The sequence below is a fragment of the Chrysochloris asiatica genome, unplaced genomic scaffold, assembly GCF_000296735.1.
Source record: "Chrysochloris asiatica unplaced genomic scaffold, ChrAsi1.0 scaffold00069, whole genome shotgun sequence".
Taxonomy (NCBI): Eukaryota; Metazoa; Chordata; class Mammalia; order Afrosoricida; family Chrysochloridae; genus Chrysochloris; species Chrysochloris asiatica.
Window position 1 is genome coordinate 9,211,747 of NW_006408587.1, and position 14,250 is coordinate 9,225,996.

Genomic DNA, 14,250 nt, shown 5'->3' on the forward strand with positions numbered 1-14,250 from the left:
ACTCGACGGCACTTAACAACAACATATTTTTTTAACTTGATTGATAATTTTTTGAGGATAGCTGACAAAAGTAAGAACCAAAATAACAGCTATTAATATTTTTTCTTCACCTCAAAACTACAAAATTCATGTTAAAGAGTTTATAAGACTGAAAAATGCTAACAAAAATTATTACATATGAATCATAATCACCAGAACGTTTTGTCTAGTTGATCCTGTTCTTGATTTCTACCCTGTTGCATATGTCTATAATGTCCCTTCACATCTGAAACACTTCTACTAGAGACCTAAGACAAGGGTATCAATAACTGCATTGGGGGGTTGGTCAAGGGAGAGACATACTTTACACAGAAAACCTTTGGCATTATTTGGGTTGCTTCCCTTCTCATGCATTACCTTTTTAAGAATGACAAATATTTTCTAAAAAAAGAAAAATTCCATTTTACTAACAACTTACAAAAAGATTTTTTTAATGGTTTGTAGTCTACCATAATGATAGCTTACCAGATGGAAGATGCCAGTAATATATTAGTATTGTTTGCAAGAAACCTCAATGGAGGCTCAGCAAGCAGTATACAGGATAAAATTCCTCCACCAAAGCAGTGGAGCATAGCAGTAAACCAGCTTGACAAAGGATTCTTCCACGCCACTGTCACTGCTCCTGAAATGATAAAGTAAAAAAAGTGTGATCTGAGATAGAGCTATATGTCAAAAAGGCGCTAGAGGCATTAAAGCAATAAACTTCTTAAAATCATAACTGTCAAGAACTTATTACTCTTATGTGTGACAATCATAATCATTATAAACCATATTTTTTATTTTTATAGCAAGACAAAAAAACATTTTGTTAAGACAGGTGATTTCTGGCATCTTTAAGAAACTCTGTTCAAGCCCTCATTGACAGTTTTCTAGTAGGTTATTATAAACAACCTCCCAACCTATGTCTCCTTTCATCACAAACTCTACTTTAAGTACTTCTACACAATATGTAAAAATGATATATTAATAAAAGTTTACAATCTTAAGTACTTTAGAAACTACTAAGGGCTGGAATAACTAAACTGTTTTCAAGTAGAGAGGCTAGAAGTGATAAACAAAATACACTCACAGATTAAACACTGAAAAGGGACAGGATATTGATATTATCTCAAAATATGTCCCAACAAGAAAAAAAAGCAATAATTGTAGAGTGGAGAAATCTTGCAGACATTACCATAACCCACCAGGTGAGTCCTGATATGATGCAAACGCAAAGAGAACACATCATTTCTATTGTATTTCTACCAAAAATGAGTCACCTAAAACTAATTTAGTAAAACAAAACCAAATAGAGGACTAGTCGGCAAAAAGAGAAAAAAAACCTGTATTTTTTTGAAGGTCAAGGTCAAGAAACACACAAAAGGCTGAATAAATGTTCCAGATTAAATGGTGTTAATAAAACATGACAACTAACACAATGCATGCTCTGAATCATATCCTGAAATGTGTAAAGGGTCTTATTTGGACAGTCTTCAGTATGGACTTCATTTTGCCTTCTATCCATAATTTATAGAAACAACCATCAAGAAATCAAACAATGTATCGCACTAGGAAAATCTGCTGCACATGACTTCTTAAACGTGTTCAAGAGCAAAAATAACAGTTTGAGGACTGACCCAAGCCATAGTATTTTCAATTGCCTCACATGCATATGAAAGTCGGACAGTGAATAAGGAAGACCATAGGAGAACTGATGCATTTGAGTTCCAGTGTTGACGAATACTGAAAGCACCATGGACTGCCAGAAGAACAAGCAGGTCTGTGCTGGTAGAGGTACCACCAGAACACTCCTTAGAGGCAAAGACAGCAAGACTTCTTCTCTCATACTTTAGACATATTATCAGAAAGGACCAGTCCCTGGAGAAGAACATTATGTTTGATAGAGTGAAGGGTCAGAAAAAAAGAGAGAGACCCCCACTAAGAAGGACTGACACCATGGAAGGAGCAATGGGCTCAAGTGTAACAACTGCAAAGATGGCACAGGACTAGGCAGTGTTTTATTGTACTGTGCATGGGGATGCTATGAGTCATTACAGACTCGATGGCACCTAACAACAAGAACAGAAAAGAAGCATTTAACCTGTGTAAAGCCATGAATGAAGAGATTTGAAAAAAATCTGACTGTATCAGAATTTATAACTTCTCTATGACAAAAACGGGCCATGGTGGCTCAACAGTAGAATTCTCACCTTTCCTGTGGTATACCAGGTTCAAGTCCTAGTCAACACACTTCAAGCACAGCCTTATGTGCTGCGATGAAACTTAAACAGGTTTCCATGGAGCTTCCAGTTTTAGACTGATTTAGGAAGAATGACCTGGAAGTCTTCTAAAAAGATCAGCAATTAAAAACCTATGGCTCACAACCATCAGATTCTTATGTGTCAAGGACTATCTGCTGACAACAAGCAACAATGTATGACAGAAGATTTGGATAGAATGGTTTCTAACCTACATAAAGAAAACTACAAAGCAATAGAAAAGACAATAATAGGAAAAAAATGAGCAAAGTGGCAAAGCAAAAACTACAAATGGCAAAGTTTTAAGTTCATTAGTAAATAAAAAAAAGTAAAATAAAATGCCATTCCATATACATTCAATTAGCAAAAATAAAAATTACAGCTCAATATTATTATACTGGCAAAAATGTGCAAGAATTCAAATGTTATTGTAAAAGTATAAAGAACCCATGAAGTGAGGGGATATGTACAAGAATGCCCAAAGTTGAAGATAATACCCATTTGACCTAGTTTCGATGGCTTGATGATCACAACTCGACTAAAAGAAGATAAAAAAATTTGATAAAGGAAACAAGTGTAAATTACTACAATTTGACGAACTTGACCTATACTTAAGGATGTGGAGTCATAGCGACCCTGTACAGGGTTTCTGAGGCTGTAAATCTTTACGGGAGCAGAAAGTCTCATCTTCCTCCCGCGGAATAGCTTGTAGTTTCAAACTGCTGACTATAGTAGCTCAAAATACCAACTAAGATGGAAGGAATCATCATCCTACCCCCTCTGTACGCAGGGGTGATGGGGACAGGCAACTCAGACATTGGCTACCTAAAAATGGGGGATCCACTTTAGATAAATCAGCCATTGAAAACCCAATGGAGCCCAATTCTACTCTGCCACACTTGGGTTGTAGTCAACTTGATAGTAATTAGAGGAGTCTTTACTAAGGGTGCACTCTACATTTTACAGTGTGGGCAGCCTATGACATAGTTCAGTAGGTGTTATGTCCCTTTCTACATATAATGCTAGTACTAGGACTTGTTCGCAGAAGAAAGAGTAGGCTTTCTGCTCCCATAAAGATTTACAGCCTTGGAAACCCTATATAGATAGGACCTCTATGAGTTGACATCAAGTCAATGGTAGTGGTTTTTTTTAAGCATTAATGTAATGTGATGTTAAGCTATGAAAATAAAGTTAACCTGCAACAGTTGTATACCTTTAAAGTACATAAATTTTCAATAGGAAAAAAACAATTACTATAAAAATCTTTTCATTTCTTTTCCATTTTAAATCAAAGGTAATGTATTTCTTTAGTCAAGGGACCACTGCTATAGCTGCTGTTATTAGGTGCCCTTGAGTCATTTCTGACTCATAACCACCCAATACACAACAAACAGAATGAAACACTGCCCCGGTCCTGCACCACTCTCACTACTGCTGCTTCACTTGAGGCTCATTGCTGCTGCCACTGTGCCAATCCATCTTGAGGTCTTCCTCTTTTTCACTGATACTCCACTTTATCAAGCATGATGTCCTCTCCAAGGACTGGTCCCTTCAGATAACATTTCCAAAGAATGAGAAATGAAATCTCACCATCTGGCTTCTAAGAAGTATTCTGGCTGTTCTTCTTCCAAATCAGATTTGTTTGTTCTTCTGGCAGTTCATGGTACTTTCAATATTCTTCAACACTGTAATTCAAATGTATCAATTATTCTATTGTCTTCTTTATTCCTTGTTCAACTTTCACGTGTAGATGAGGCATTGACAATATCATGGCTTAGGTCAAGTGCACTTTAGCCCTCAAACTGATACCCTTGCTCTTGAACACTTTAAAGAGATCTTATACAGCTGACTTGCCTAATGCAATACGTCATTTGATTTCTTGACTGCCACTTTCATGAGCGATGATTATGGATCTAAACAAAACGAAGTCTCTGGCAATTTCAATTATTTAAGGAGCTGTTGATGGTGCTAAATACAGTTAAATCAGTTATAATTCATATGGATCCTGTATAGGGTTTCCAAGGAGTTAAGGGGTAAGATGTTACTTACTTATAATAGATTATTTTATTTTTGACATACTAACATTTGGAAAAGAAAAAAAAATTGGTGTGCAACTCTGAATTAAGATAGACTTGAATATCAAAATACTTTCATTATAGAATGAAAGCTAAAAAAATAAAATGAAAACTGCACTGTACTGTAAATTTACTTAAAATCACAAATACAAAATAATCCCACAACTCTTTTATTAACTTAGTTATAATAAAACTTGGAATAACATATTTTAATGTACCACATACGTAACTTCTTTATTTGGTTGTACTTGATCTATGTAAGTTCTACAGAGTGTCCCCATCTTTAAGGATTAGTTGCACTGCAGCTATTTTCAAAACAGTTAACATTCAGCTTGCTGGTAGTTGATATAACCTCAAGAAGCCTGGGAATGTTCTAGCCTTCTTAAACCTTTAACTCCAGAAGTTATTTTTAAACTGCATAAGTATACTTTTCCCTTCCTCTTTCCCATTTAGATTTATCTCCTTAAAACTGAGAAAATGGGGCATACAATCTATTTTATCTGTCTTAAGTAAATTTTATCACCAAAACTATGTTAAAACAATCATATAAAAATAATTATTAGAAAGTATCTGTGTTATTCCAGGTGAATAAAAACTGAATGTTGTGTTTGGATGGCTGTCTGCAAACTTTAAGACCCTAGGCACTACACAACAAATTTAGAGCACTAAATCCACTATTAGGCCAATTAACTGGGATGTCCCATGAAACTATGACCTTAAACCTCCAAATCAAGGAACCAAATCCTGTGAGCAGTTTGGTTAACATAAGCTGCCTCAGCAGCTCTTTTCTTCTTTTTCCCATTTTTGCAAATATTTATCACAAAGCTTCTGCCAATTAAATTTTTTACAGGTGTACAACTAACTTATTGACAGCAATTACAATAATCAGCTGTACAACCCCACCCCTAATAAATATGCTTTTCCATCCTGTTAAAAAAGAAAAAGAAAAAAGAAAGTATTTGTGAAAAAATTTATGGAGTTTTGGGTCAAGTTTGAATCATAAATGGCCAAGTAGATCCACAAATCCACTGGTTATTTCTTGTATTCCTTAAAGTAAAACCAGAAAAGACATATTTCATTCACAATCCCCTCATTAGCTTTCTGATCCATGGAGAAAGAACCATTATCATTTACAGAAGAATCCCAAGTCAAGACCATTAGAACTTCCCTCCCCACCAAGATATTAGAAAGGAAAATGTAAAAAGGCAATATATTACAGACTGGTGCTATAACCAAAAACTTAAAAGGTAAGAAAGTGATGATCACTATTACTTCCCATGTTCTTGTGTGACCGCAAGATAAGATAGAAGAATCTTGGAGAATTACTATGGATTTTCATAAATATAGTCAGGTAGTGACCCCAATACAATTTTACTGGAACAAATCAACATAACCCCTGTAACCTGGTAGGCAAATGCTTTTTTTCTCCATAGGAAGAGTTAATAGTATACTATTATCATCTTGACTCATATCTATGTCAACTCTACCATAATGTTATTGTTGTTAAGTGCCACTGAGTCAGTTTCAACTATACATGGTTTCTCAGGGTGTAAATCTTTGTGGTTGCAGAAAGACTCATCTTTCTTCCACAGAGTGGCTGGTGAGCTTGAACAACCAACCTTGTGGTTAGAAATCCAGTGTTTATTATACAGTGTGTTCCTGCCATAACATAGTACACTGAGACTTTGATCATATCGAGAGTTCACACATCATACTGGTGTATTACCCTGATGACAGTTTACTATTGTGCACAATGAGCAAATAGCAGATACGTTAGACATGTTAGTAAATCCTATGTTTCTATACCAATCAGAGTCAAATAAGGAGACAAAAAGTCACCAGTTATTTCAACAGAAAGATTTTAATATAAAGAAATGCTTAGGTGCAAATATATTCAATTTAATATACTGAATCAGCTCTGACTCACAGCGACCCTATGCAAAACTGGTGTGGCACTGTAGGATAAGCATTCAACCATAAGGTCAGTTTGAACTGCAATGTCAGTGGTTCAAATTCAACTAGTCGCTCCTCAGAAACCCTATAAAGGGTCACTGTGAGTCCGAATGGACTCAAGAGCACTTAACAACAACATGCACTACGGAACAAAAAAAAATGCCAGACCTGTAGCATCCTCACAATTGTTACATCTGAGCCCACTGCTGCAGTCACTAGGTTAATCCAGCTCATTGGCAGTCTTCGATTTCTCACCAATGCTCCAGTTTACCAAGCATGATGTCCCTTTCTAGGGACTGGTCCTTCCTGACAACATTCCAAAGTATGTGAGACAAAGTCTCACCATTGACACCTCCAAGGAACACTCTGGCTATACTTTTTCCAAGACAGATTTGTTTGTTCTTTGACAGTCCATATACTTTCAATATTCTTTGTCAATACCACAATTCAAACGTATCAATTCTTGGTCTTCCTTATTAACACTTTGAAGAAGCCTTTTACAGATTTGCCCAATGCAATACGTCACTTGATTTCTTGACTGCTGCTCCCATGAGCATAATGAAATTGTTGTTGTTGTTAAATGCCATTAAAGTCAATTCCAACTCATAGTGACCCTGTATAAGGTTTCCAAGAAGAGGCTGGTGAGCTTGAACTGCTGCCCTTGTGGTTTAAACCAACTTTGCAAACTAGCATATTAACCCACACCAGCAAACCAGGATTCCAAATGAAATAGGCAGGTATAAAATTGTTAACTAATGTGCTGACGACAAAGGGCACAAGAGAATTTTGAGAGGACGATGAAACTATTCTATAGCTATAACATTACTCTGGTGATGACTGATGAATATACGGGTTTGTCAAAACTTAGAACTTCCCATGAAAAAGGTGGATAAATATATGTTGTTGTTAAGCGCTATTAACTTGGGTCCAACTCATAGCAACTCTGTATATGGTTTCTGAAGAGCAACTGGTGGGTGGGTTTGAATTGCTGACCATGCAGTTAGCAGTCCAGTGTTTATCCTACAGTGCTATACCAGGACTCTGAATACATACATGGTGTTAATTTTGCTGGTAAGTGCCATAGAGTAGATTCTGACTCATAGTGACCTTGTATAGTTTCTGAGAAGCAGCTGATGGGTTTGAACCGCCAACCTTGTGGCTCAAAGTCCAGTGCTGATCCTACAGTGCCAAACCCAAAATCCTACCAAATATATATATATATGCTGCATGTAAATTATATCTGCCTGTATAAATATCAAATATTAGATCAAACATCCATTTTTTTTTCTGATACTAACTATAAAGGTCATTAAGAAAACAAGAATGAAGAAAAGACAAAAATTGATGTCAGAAGAGACTCTGAAACTTGCTGACCAAAGTACAAATGCTAAGACAAATGGAAGAAATGAGGTAAAAGAGCAGAGTAAAATTTTCAAAGGGCAGTTAGAGAAGACAAAGTTAAATATTATAACGAATTGTTCAAAAACCAGGACTTAGAAAACCGAAAAAGAACATGCTCAGCATTTCTGAAGCTGAGGGAACTAAAGAAAAAATTTGAGCCTCAACTTGCGGTATTGAAGGATTCTATAAGAAAAATATTGAATGATGCAGAGATCATCAAAACAAGATGTAAAGGGTCGATGTTCAACTATTTCAAGAGGTAGCATATGATCAAGAGCCAATGATACAATGATACTGAAGGAGGAAGTCCAAGGTGCATTGAAGGCATTGGCAAAGAACAAGAACAAACAACATGGTCTCAGGAATTGATGGAATACAAACTGAAATCTTTCAACAAACTCATACGGCACTGGCGGCATTCACTCATCCATGTCAAGAAATTTGGAAGACAGCTACCTGGCCAAGTGATTGGAAGACATCCATATTTGTGTCTATTCCAAAGAAAAGTGACCCTATGGAATGCAGACATCATCAGACAGTATCCATAGTACACCACGAAAGTAAAATTTTGCTTAAGATAATTCAAAAACAGCTGCAAGCATACATTGACAGAGAACTGCCTAGATGCTTACGCCAGATTCAGACGAGAACGTGGACCAAGGGATATCATTGCTGATATCAGATGGATCCTGGCTGAAAGCAGAGAATACTAAAAAGATGTTTGTTGTTAGGTGCCATCGAGTCAGTACTGACTCAAAGTGACCTGACGCACAGCAGATCCTGTGCTTTATTGACTACACAAAGGCTTTTATTTTTTTTATATATTGTGTGGATCATGAGAAGCTATGGACAACATTGCAAAGAACGAGTATTCTGGAACACTCAATTGTGCCTATAGGAACCTGTACATAGACCAAGAGGCAGTTGTTCAAACAGAACAAGGGAACACCGAATGCTTTAAAATTATGAAAGGTGCATTCCAGGGTTGTATTCTTTCACTATACTTAGTCAATCTGCATGCTGAGCACATAATCCAAGAAGCTGGATTATATGAAGAAAAACAGCATCAGGATTGGAGGAAGATTCATTAACAACCTCCTATATGTAGATGATACAACCTTGCTTGCTGAAAGCGAAGAGGGCTTAAAATACTTAATGACCAAAGACCACAGTTTTTGGTATGCATTGCACCTCAATATAAAGTAAGCAAAAATCCTCATCACTGGACCAATAAATAACATCAAGATAAATGGATAAAAGACAGAAGTCGTCCAACACTTCAACACTTATGGAAGCAGCAGTCAAGAAATCTAATGACACACTGCATTAGTCAAATCTTCTGCGCAAGACTTCGTTTAAGTGTTCAAGGGCAAAGAGATCACTTTGAGGCCTAAGGTGTGCCTAACCCAAGCTATGGTACTTTCAATAATCTCATATGCATGTGAAGTTAGACAGTGAATAAGGAAAACAGCAGAACAATTGATGCATTTGAGTTATAGTGTTGGAGGCGAATATTAAAAGTACCATGGATTGCCAAAAGAACAAACCAATCTGCATTGGAAGAAGTACAGCCAGAATGCTCCTTGGAAGCCAGGATGGCCAGACTTCGTCTCTCATACTTTGGGCATATTATCAGGAGGGACCAATCTCTGGATTGGGCATCAGCTTGGTAAAGTGGAGAGTCAGATAAATAGAGAACGATCCTCAATGAGATGGACTGGTGTGGTGCAGTGGCAGTAGCAATGGGCTCAATGTAGCAACAACTGTGAGGTTGGTGCAGGACCAGGCAGCGTTTTGTTCTGCTGTGACCAGGGTCGCTATGGGTCTGTATCAACACGATGGCACCTAACAACAACAACAAGAACATCAACTACAAAGATATAACAAATCCCCAATTTCCAATTCTCTGTTCGGTTCTGATTTCTCTGTTCAGTTCTGATACCATCTGCCCAACCACATTACACCCCTTCCTCTGACTGTAACTACTTCAGAGTTTGGTCAAATCTTTTAAGTTTAAAAGATTAACTTCAAACTGCCATGTTAGTCCAGGACTACAGATACCAGCTGAAAGAGTCCCTAGGGCTTCCCTTGCTCCTGACATACTGGCTACAACTTCAGGATTTTCCTGTACTTCCTTCAGGAAGCCAGCTACAAGCTCAGGGGCACTCCCTAGGCTCCTTCATTTCTGACCCAATGGCTGTAAATCTTCGTATTCCTTCTGTCCCCTCAGGATGCCAGCCACAAGTTTGGGCCCTTTCCTGGGCTCCCTCACTTAGCTGCTACTGATGCCCACTATTTCTTTGGGCTCAGTAATTCACTGGAATACACACAGAACTCACAGAAAGTGCTATGTTTAAGATTACAGCTCTATTACCCACTGACATTAAGTCAATGCTGATTCTTAGTGGCACTGTATACAGTTTCCAAGACTGTAAATCTTTATCAGAGCAGAAAATCCCATCATCCCCCCAAAGAGTAACTGGCAAATTTCAATTGCCAACCAATCATACAGTGCTGCAAGGGATCCTTTACAATTGTATTATAAGTACACAAATCAGAATCAGCCTAAAGAAGAGACACAAAGGGCAAGACCTGAGAGGGTTCCCAACACTAAGATTCCACATTCCAATGGAAACGCTATCCTCCCACGTGCACTGATGTCTTTAACCAACCAGGAAGCTCACGGATCTTCCATATTCAAAGTTTCTACTAGGGGTCTCATTACATAATACAAACTCCACTCTCCTCTGAGATCAGTAGAGACCACAAAGTGATCATGAGATACTTTCTGGCCTGCTCAACTTCAATCCCAGAGTTATTTTATCACCTCACCTCACCTCACCTGTAAACTGGAGTCCTAATAAAAAAACCATAAATTCCCAGATTTTTTTCTTTCGAGATTTTCTCCCAGGAACGAATCCTTTGAGAAAAGTTCATGTAAAACCAAACCCTTTACCTACAGGTTGAATTTCAACTAAAACAGATCCTTTGGGATAGAGTAGAATTGTCCCATGCAATTTCCAAGGCTGTAAATCTTATGGAAGCAGACTGTCATATCTTTTTTCCCACGGAGCATGGGCTCAAACCACCAACTTTTCTTATCAGCTGAGCACTTAACGACTGCACCACCAAGGCTCCTTAAAGTTAGGGTTGCTTGTTATATTGTTAAGTACCATCGAGTCAATCCTGACTCATAGTGACCAACAGCAGATCTTGTAGTTCAAACCAATCTTGCGGTCCAGTGCTTAACCTACAACACCACACAAGGACTCCTAAAGTTAATGTAAACCCCTCCAAAATCCTAAAAACAAAAAATTTCACTTCAAACATTTCTTGAGGACTCCAAAGAGCTTTTGTGTATGTTTACATGTACTGACATTTAAGATACTAGAAATTATAACTGAAAATGCTTATTTATTCACATAAAATAGTAAATGTTATCACACATAATGTATTCTTCATGAAAAATAACTATGTTTTCCAAAACAGAAAAGCATTTAGTGAGAAGTCAGATGGTTTGACATTTTAGCAAATCTCTTCAATGTCTGGCTTAAGAGCCAGATTGTCATGGATTCTCATAGCTGCTTCTGCAATCAATCTGTCACAGTATCACTCATCCTGCTGCCTCTGGGAAACACCACTGTATACTTGTGAGAGAATTAGAATGAAAAGGGCAGATGAAATGTGCAAATTAGGAAATTAGTTTTTACCTGAGAACGTCAAGGGAACTCCAGGTAGCCCTGGATTCTACCTGGAGAGCCTCTCACTTAAACTATACTAAAACTCATCAAATATTGAATATGGAGTAATAAAATGGAAATTACCAGTTGTTGAAAAAAGAGGTACAGCAACATCCTCAAGCTCTCACTCATCAACTCTCTGCAGAACGGAGCAGCATGAACACACAAAAAGTAGAAAAAGAGATGCCCGGACTCAAAGAAAGATGACTAAAACCAAAAGGCAAGCAGAATACCAACAATGGCATTATAAGCCAGTTGCCAAGTGGATTCCAACTTACAGCGACCCCAGGTGTGTCAGAGGAGAAGTGTGCTGCACAATTTTCATATCAGATTTATTTTCAGATCAGCCTTTCTTCTGAGGTGTCTCTGAGGGACTTGAACCTTTCAGTTAGAAGCTGTCTGCACTGCCCAAACTCTAAAACTATATAATATAGGAGCAAGGCAGTCTAGGGGTAAAGATATGCTGAATGTAAAAATATAAGAACATACAAATACTTGTCTGTGATCACACAGTTAAAAGAACTCATAATGCTGTACTGTGGCACCAGTTAATGTTAACTTCTCCCCATGGGCCTCCTCCTATACCAGATCATACAGAATCCTTAGCAATGTTATCATCAATTTTAACCACAGACTATGTGATAAGTATAGTGGTTAATTGCTTAGATGGAGTCCTGGTGTGGCACTGTGGATTAATGCACTAGACTGCAAAGTCTGTTTGAACTGCAAGGTTGGTAGTTCAAGCTCACCAATCACTCTTTGGAAACCCTCTGCAGGGTTGCTATGGGTCGGAAACCACTTGAGGGCACTTAACAACAACAACAACAATATTTCTTAGAGTATATGTTTTGTAAAATCTTTCTACATTGAATTACAACATTGTTAGTTGCAACACTGTTAATAACTGAGTGAAAGCCCTTTTTAATTTTTCTCCTTTTCCTTTAGTTACAGTTACTTCAATCTCACAAAATTATTGATATCGGTTCACAAATAATATTTGCCACAATAATGTAGCTAAAACAGCAGAGAATTTGACAAAATTAGCAACTATCAAAACACCAGCAGCAATAAACACAAGTGCGTACTTGTAGTGTGTAAAGATGAAACTAGGATTCATTATCATTGGATAATGGCAGCTGTCCTGAGCACAGTGGAAGGTTCAAAAAGTAAAATCGTTGTAGCCTTGCAGATATACTGCTCCATGTAAACGAGGCTTACAAAAGAGAGTTTTGTTGTTATAACGAAAGTGATTATTTTTATTAAAAATAATAAAAATGTCTGCTAAAACATTGCACCAAACTTTCGACAATCATTCTGGTGTCACCCTCTTCTGACGGTATCTCCGGGTCCAGTTAACATCCCTCCCATTCCCTTAGTGACTGAATAAGACTATACCAACTGGCTTCAAAAAGTTCGTGGAAAAATTGAATGACCAGATAAGGGAATTTTTCCAGGAACTTTCTGATGCCTCCTGGTGTATCTTAAGTCTACAGTGAAACCACCTGTCAATGACTTACTTGTACAGTGTCACTCAAATGACTGTGAAAATAGGAACCCATTAGCTTCTCAAAAACAATTTTAACTAACATGCTAAGAAGGTGGTGGTAAAACACTACCTTAAGGGGAATAGTGAGGTCAACTTGTGCGTTTGGTTTATGTGTTTGTACAGCCTTCGAAACTGGGCCGTTGTTGTTAAGTGCCATCGAATCAGTTCCGACACATAACGATCCTGCATAGGATTTCCAAGGAGCGACTGAAGGGTTTGAACCGCCGACCTTGTGGTTAGCAGTCCACTGCTTACCCTACAATGCCACACCAGACTCCAACTGGGAAGACAGCGGTCCACAACAGTTCAGGACTCGAAGCGACTCAATCAGGGGCTTGCTGTCTCTTTCTCGGGGTTTTTGTTCTCACGTTAACTTTTTTAATACTTTACAAGAAAATGGTGACCGAGAGGGGGCGCACTAACCTGGGCAGGCCCTGGCAGCACTGTGGCTCCCACAAGCGGCAGTAACTTCCCTGGCCCCTATCCTGGGGCCCAAGTCACACCTCCCTCGACGAGCACCTGGGCTCCTTCCCCTCCCAGCCTCAATTACCCCATATGTACTAGGAGATCAGACAAGTGGACTCCTGGCGTCCTTCCACCTTGACCTTGGGCACTGTCTAGGACAGCCACTGCTCTGTCGCCCACCCCAGCTCAGGTCGTCCTCGCTGTGAAGGGGGCCGGTCCATAGTGCCCCGCACTCACCCGGCTGATGCTTCATCGCCATCAGGGACACCAGATAGTGGGCGATGTCAAAAAAAGGGAACATGGACGTGCGGGAGAAGGCAAGAGTCAGTTCATCCCACGGAGACTCCATGACGATCGACCCTGACTGCTGCCCGTTCCCCGAGTGCACGGTGAGAGAGGGGGAGGGGATAGCCGCAGCCGCGCGCGTTCCCGCGCGGGCTCACACACTGCGCGTGCGCCCAGACGCCCTAGCGGCGCGCGGAAAGAAGGGGCGGGGCCGCGTGTCCCGAAGCTACAGGCTGGGAGGCGGTTGGTTGTCAGGAGTGGGTGCGGGACGAGGATTAGCGGTACCAGGTGTTCCCAAAGGATCTGGCCTTAGTTCTCCGAATCAGGCTGGAAACTGTGCCAGGTGTAATGGACAAATGACTAAAACACGGTTCTAAATGAGAGTCGCGCAGACTCATTTCTGCAAATTGATGTCATTCACCTAACCTCATGCAACCTGAGTGTGCAAGTCACAGACTTACTGGAGATAGGAAGGAAAATAATACAATAAAATTCTGCCCTCGAGAAAG

The 14,250-nt window shown here is 39.0% G+C and overlaps 1 protein-coding gene across 1 annotated transcript in view; it reads right to left on the reverse strand.

Moving 5' to 3' along the window:
• The window catches only part of TMEM38B (transmembrane protein 38B), a 42,817-nt gene extending 29,012 nt beyond the window's left edge, over positions 1–13,805 (reverse strand). The window contains exons 1-2 of the mRNA XM_006864694.1: positions 13,694–13,805; positions 505–661 (exon numbers count right to left, since the gene is read on the reverse strand). Coding sequence (XP_006864756.1) covers positions 505–661; positions 13,694–13,805 — 269 coding nt within the window. The remainder of the gene's footprint in view (positions 1–504; positions 662–13,693) is intronic.
• Between the last annotated feature and the right edge of the window lie 445 nt (positions 13,806–14,250).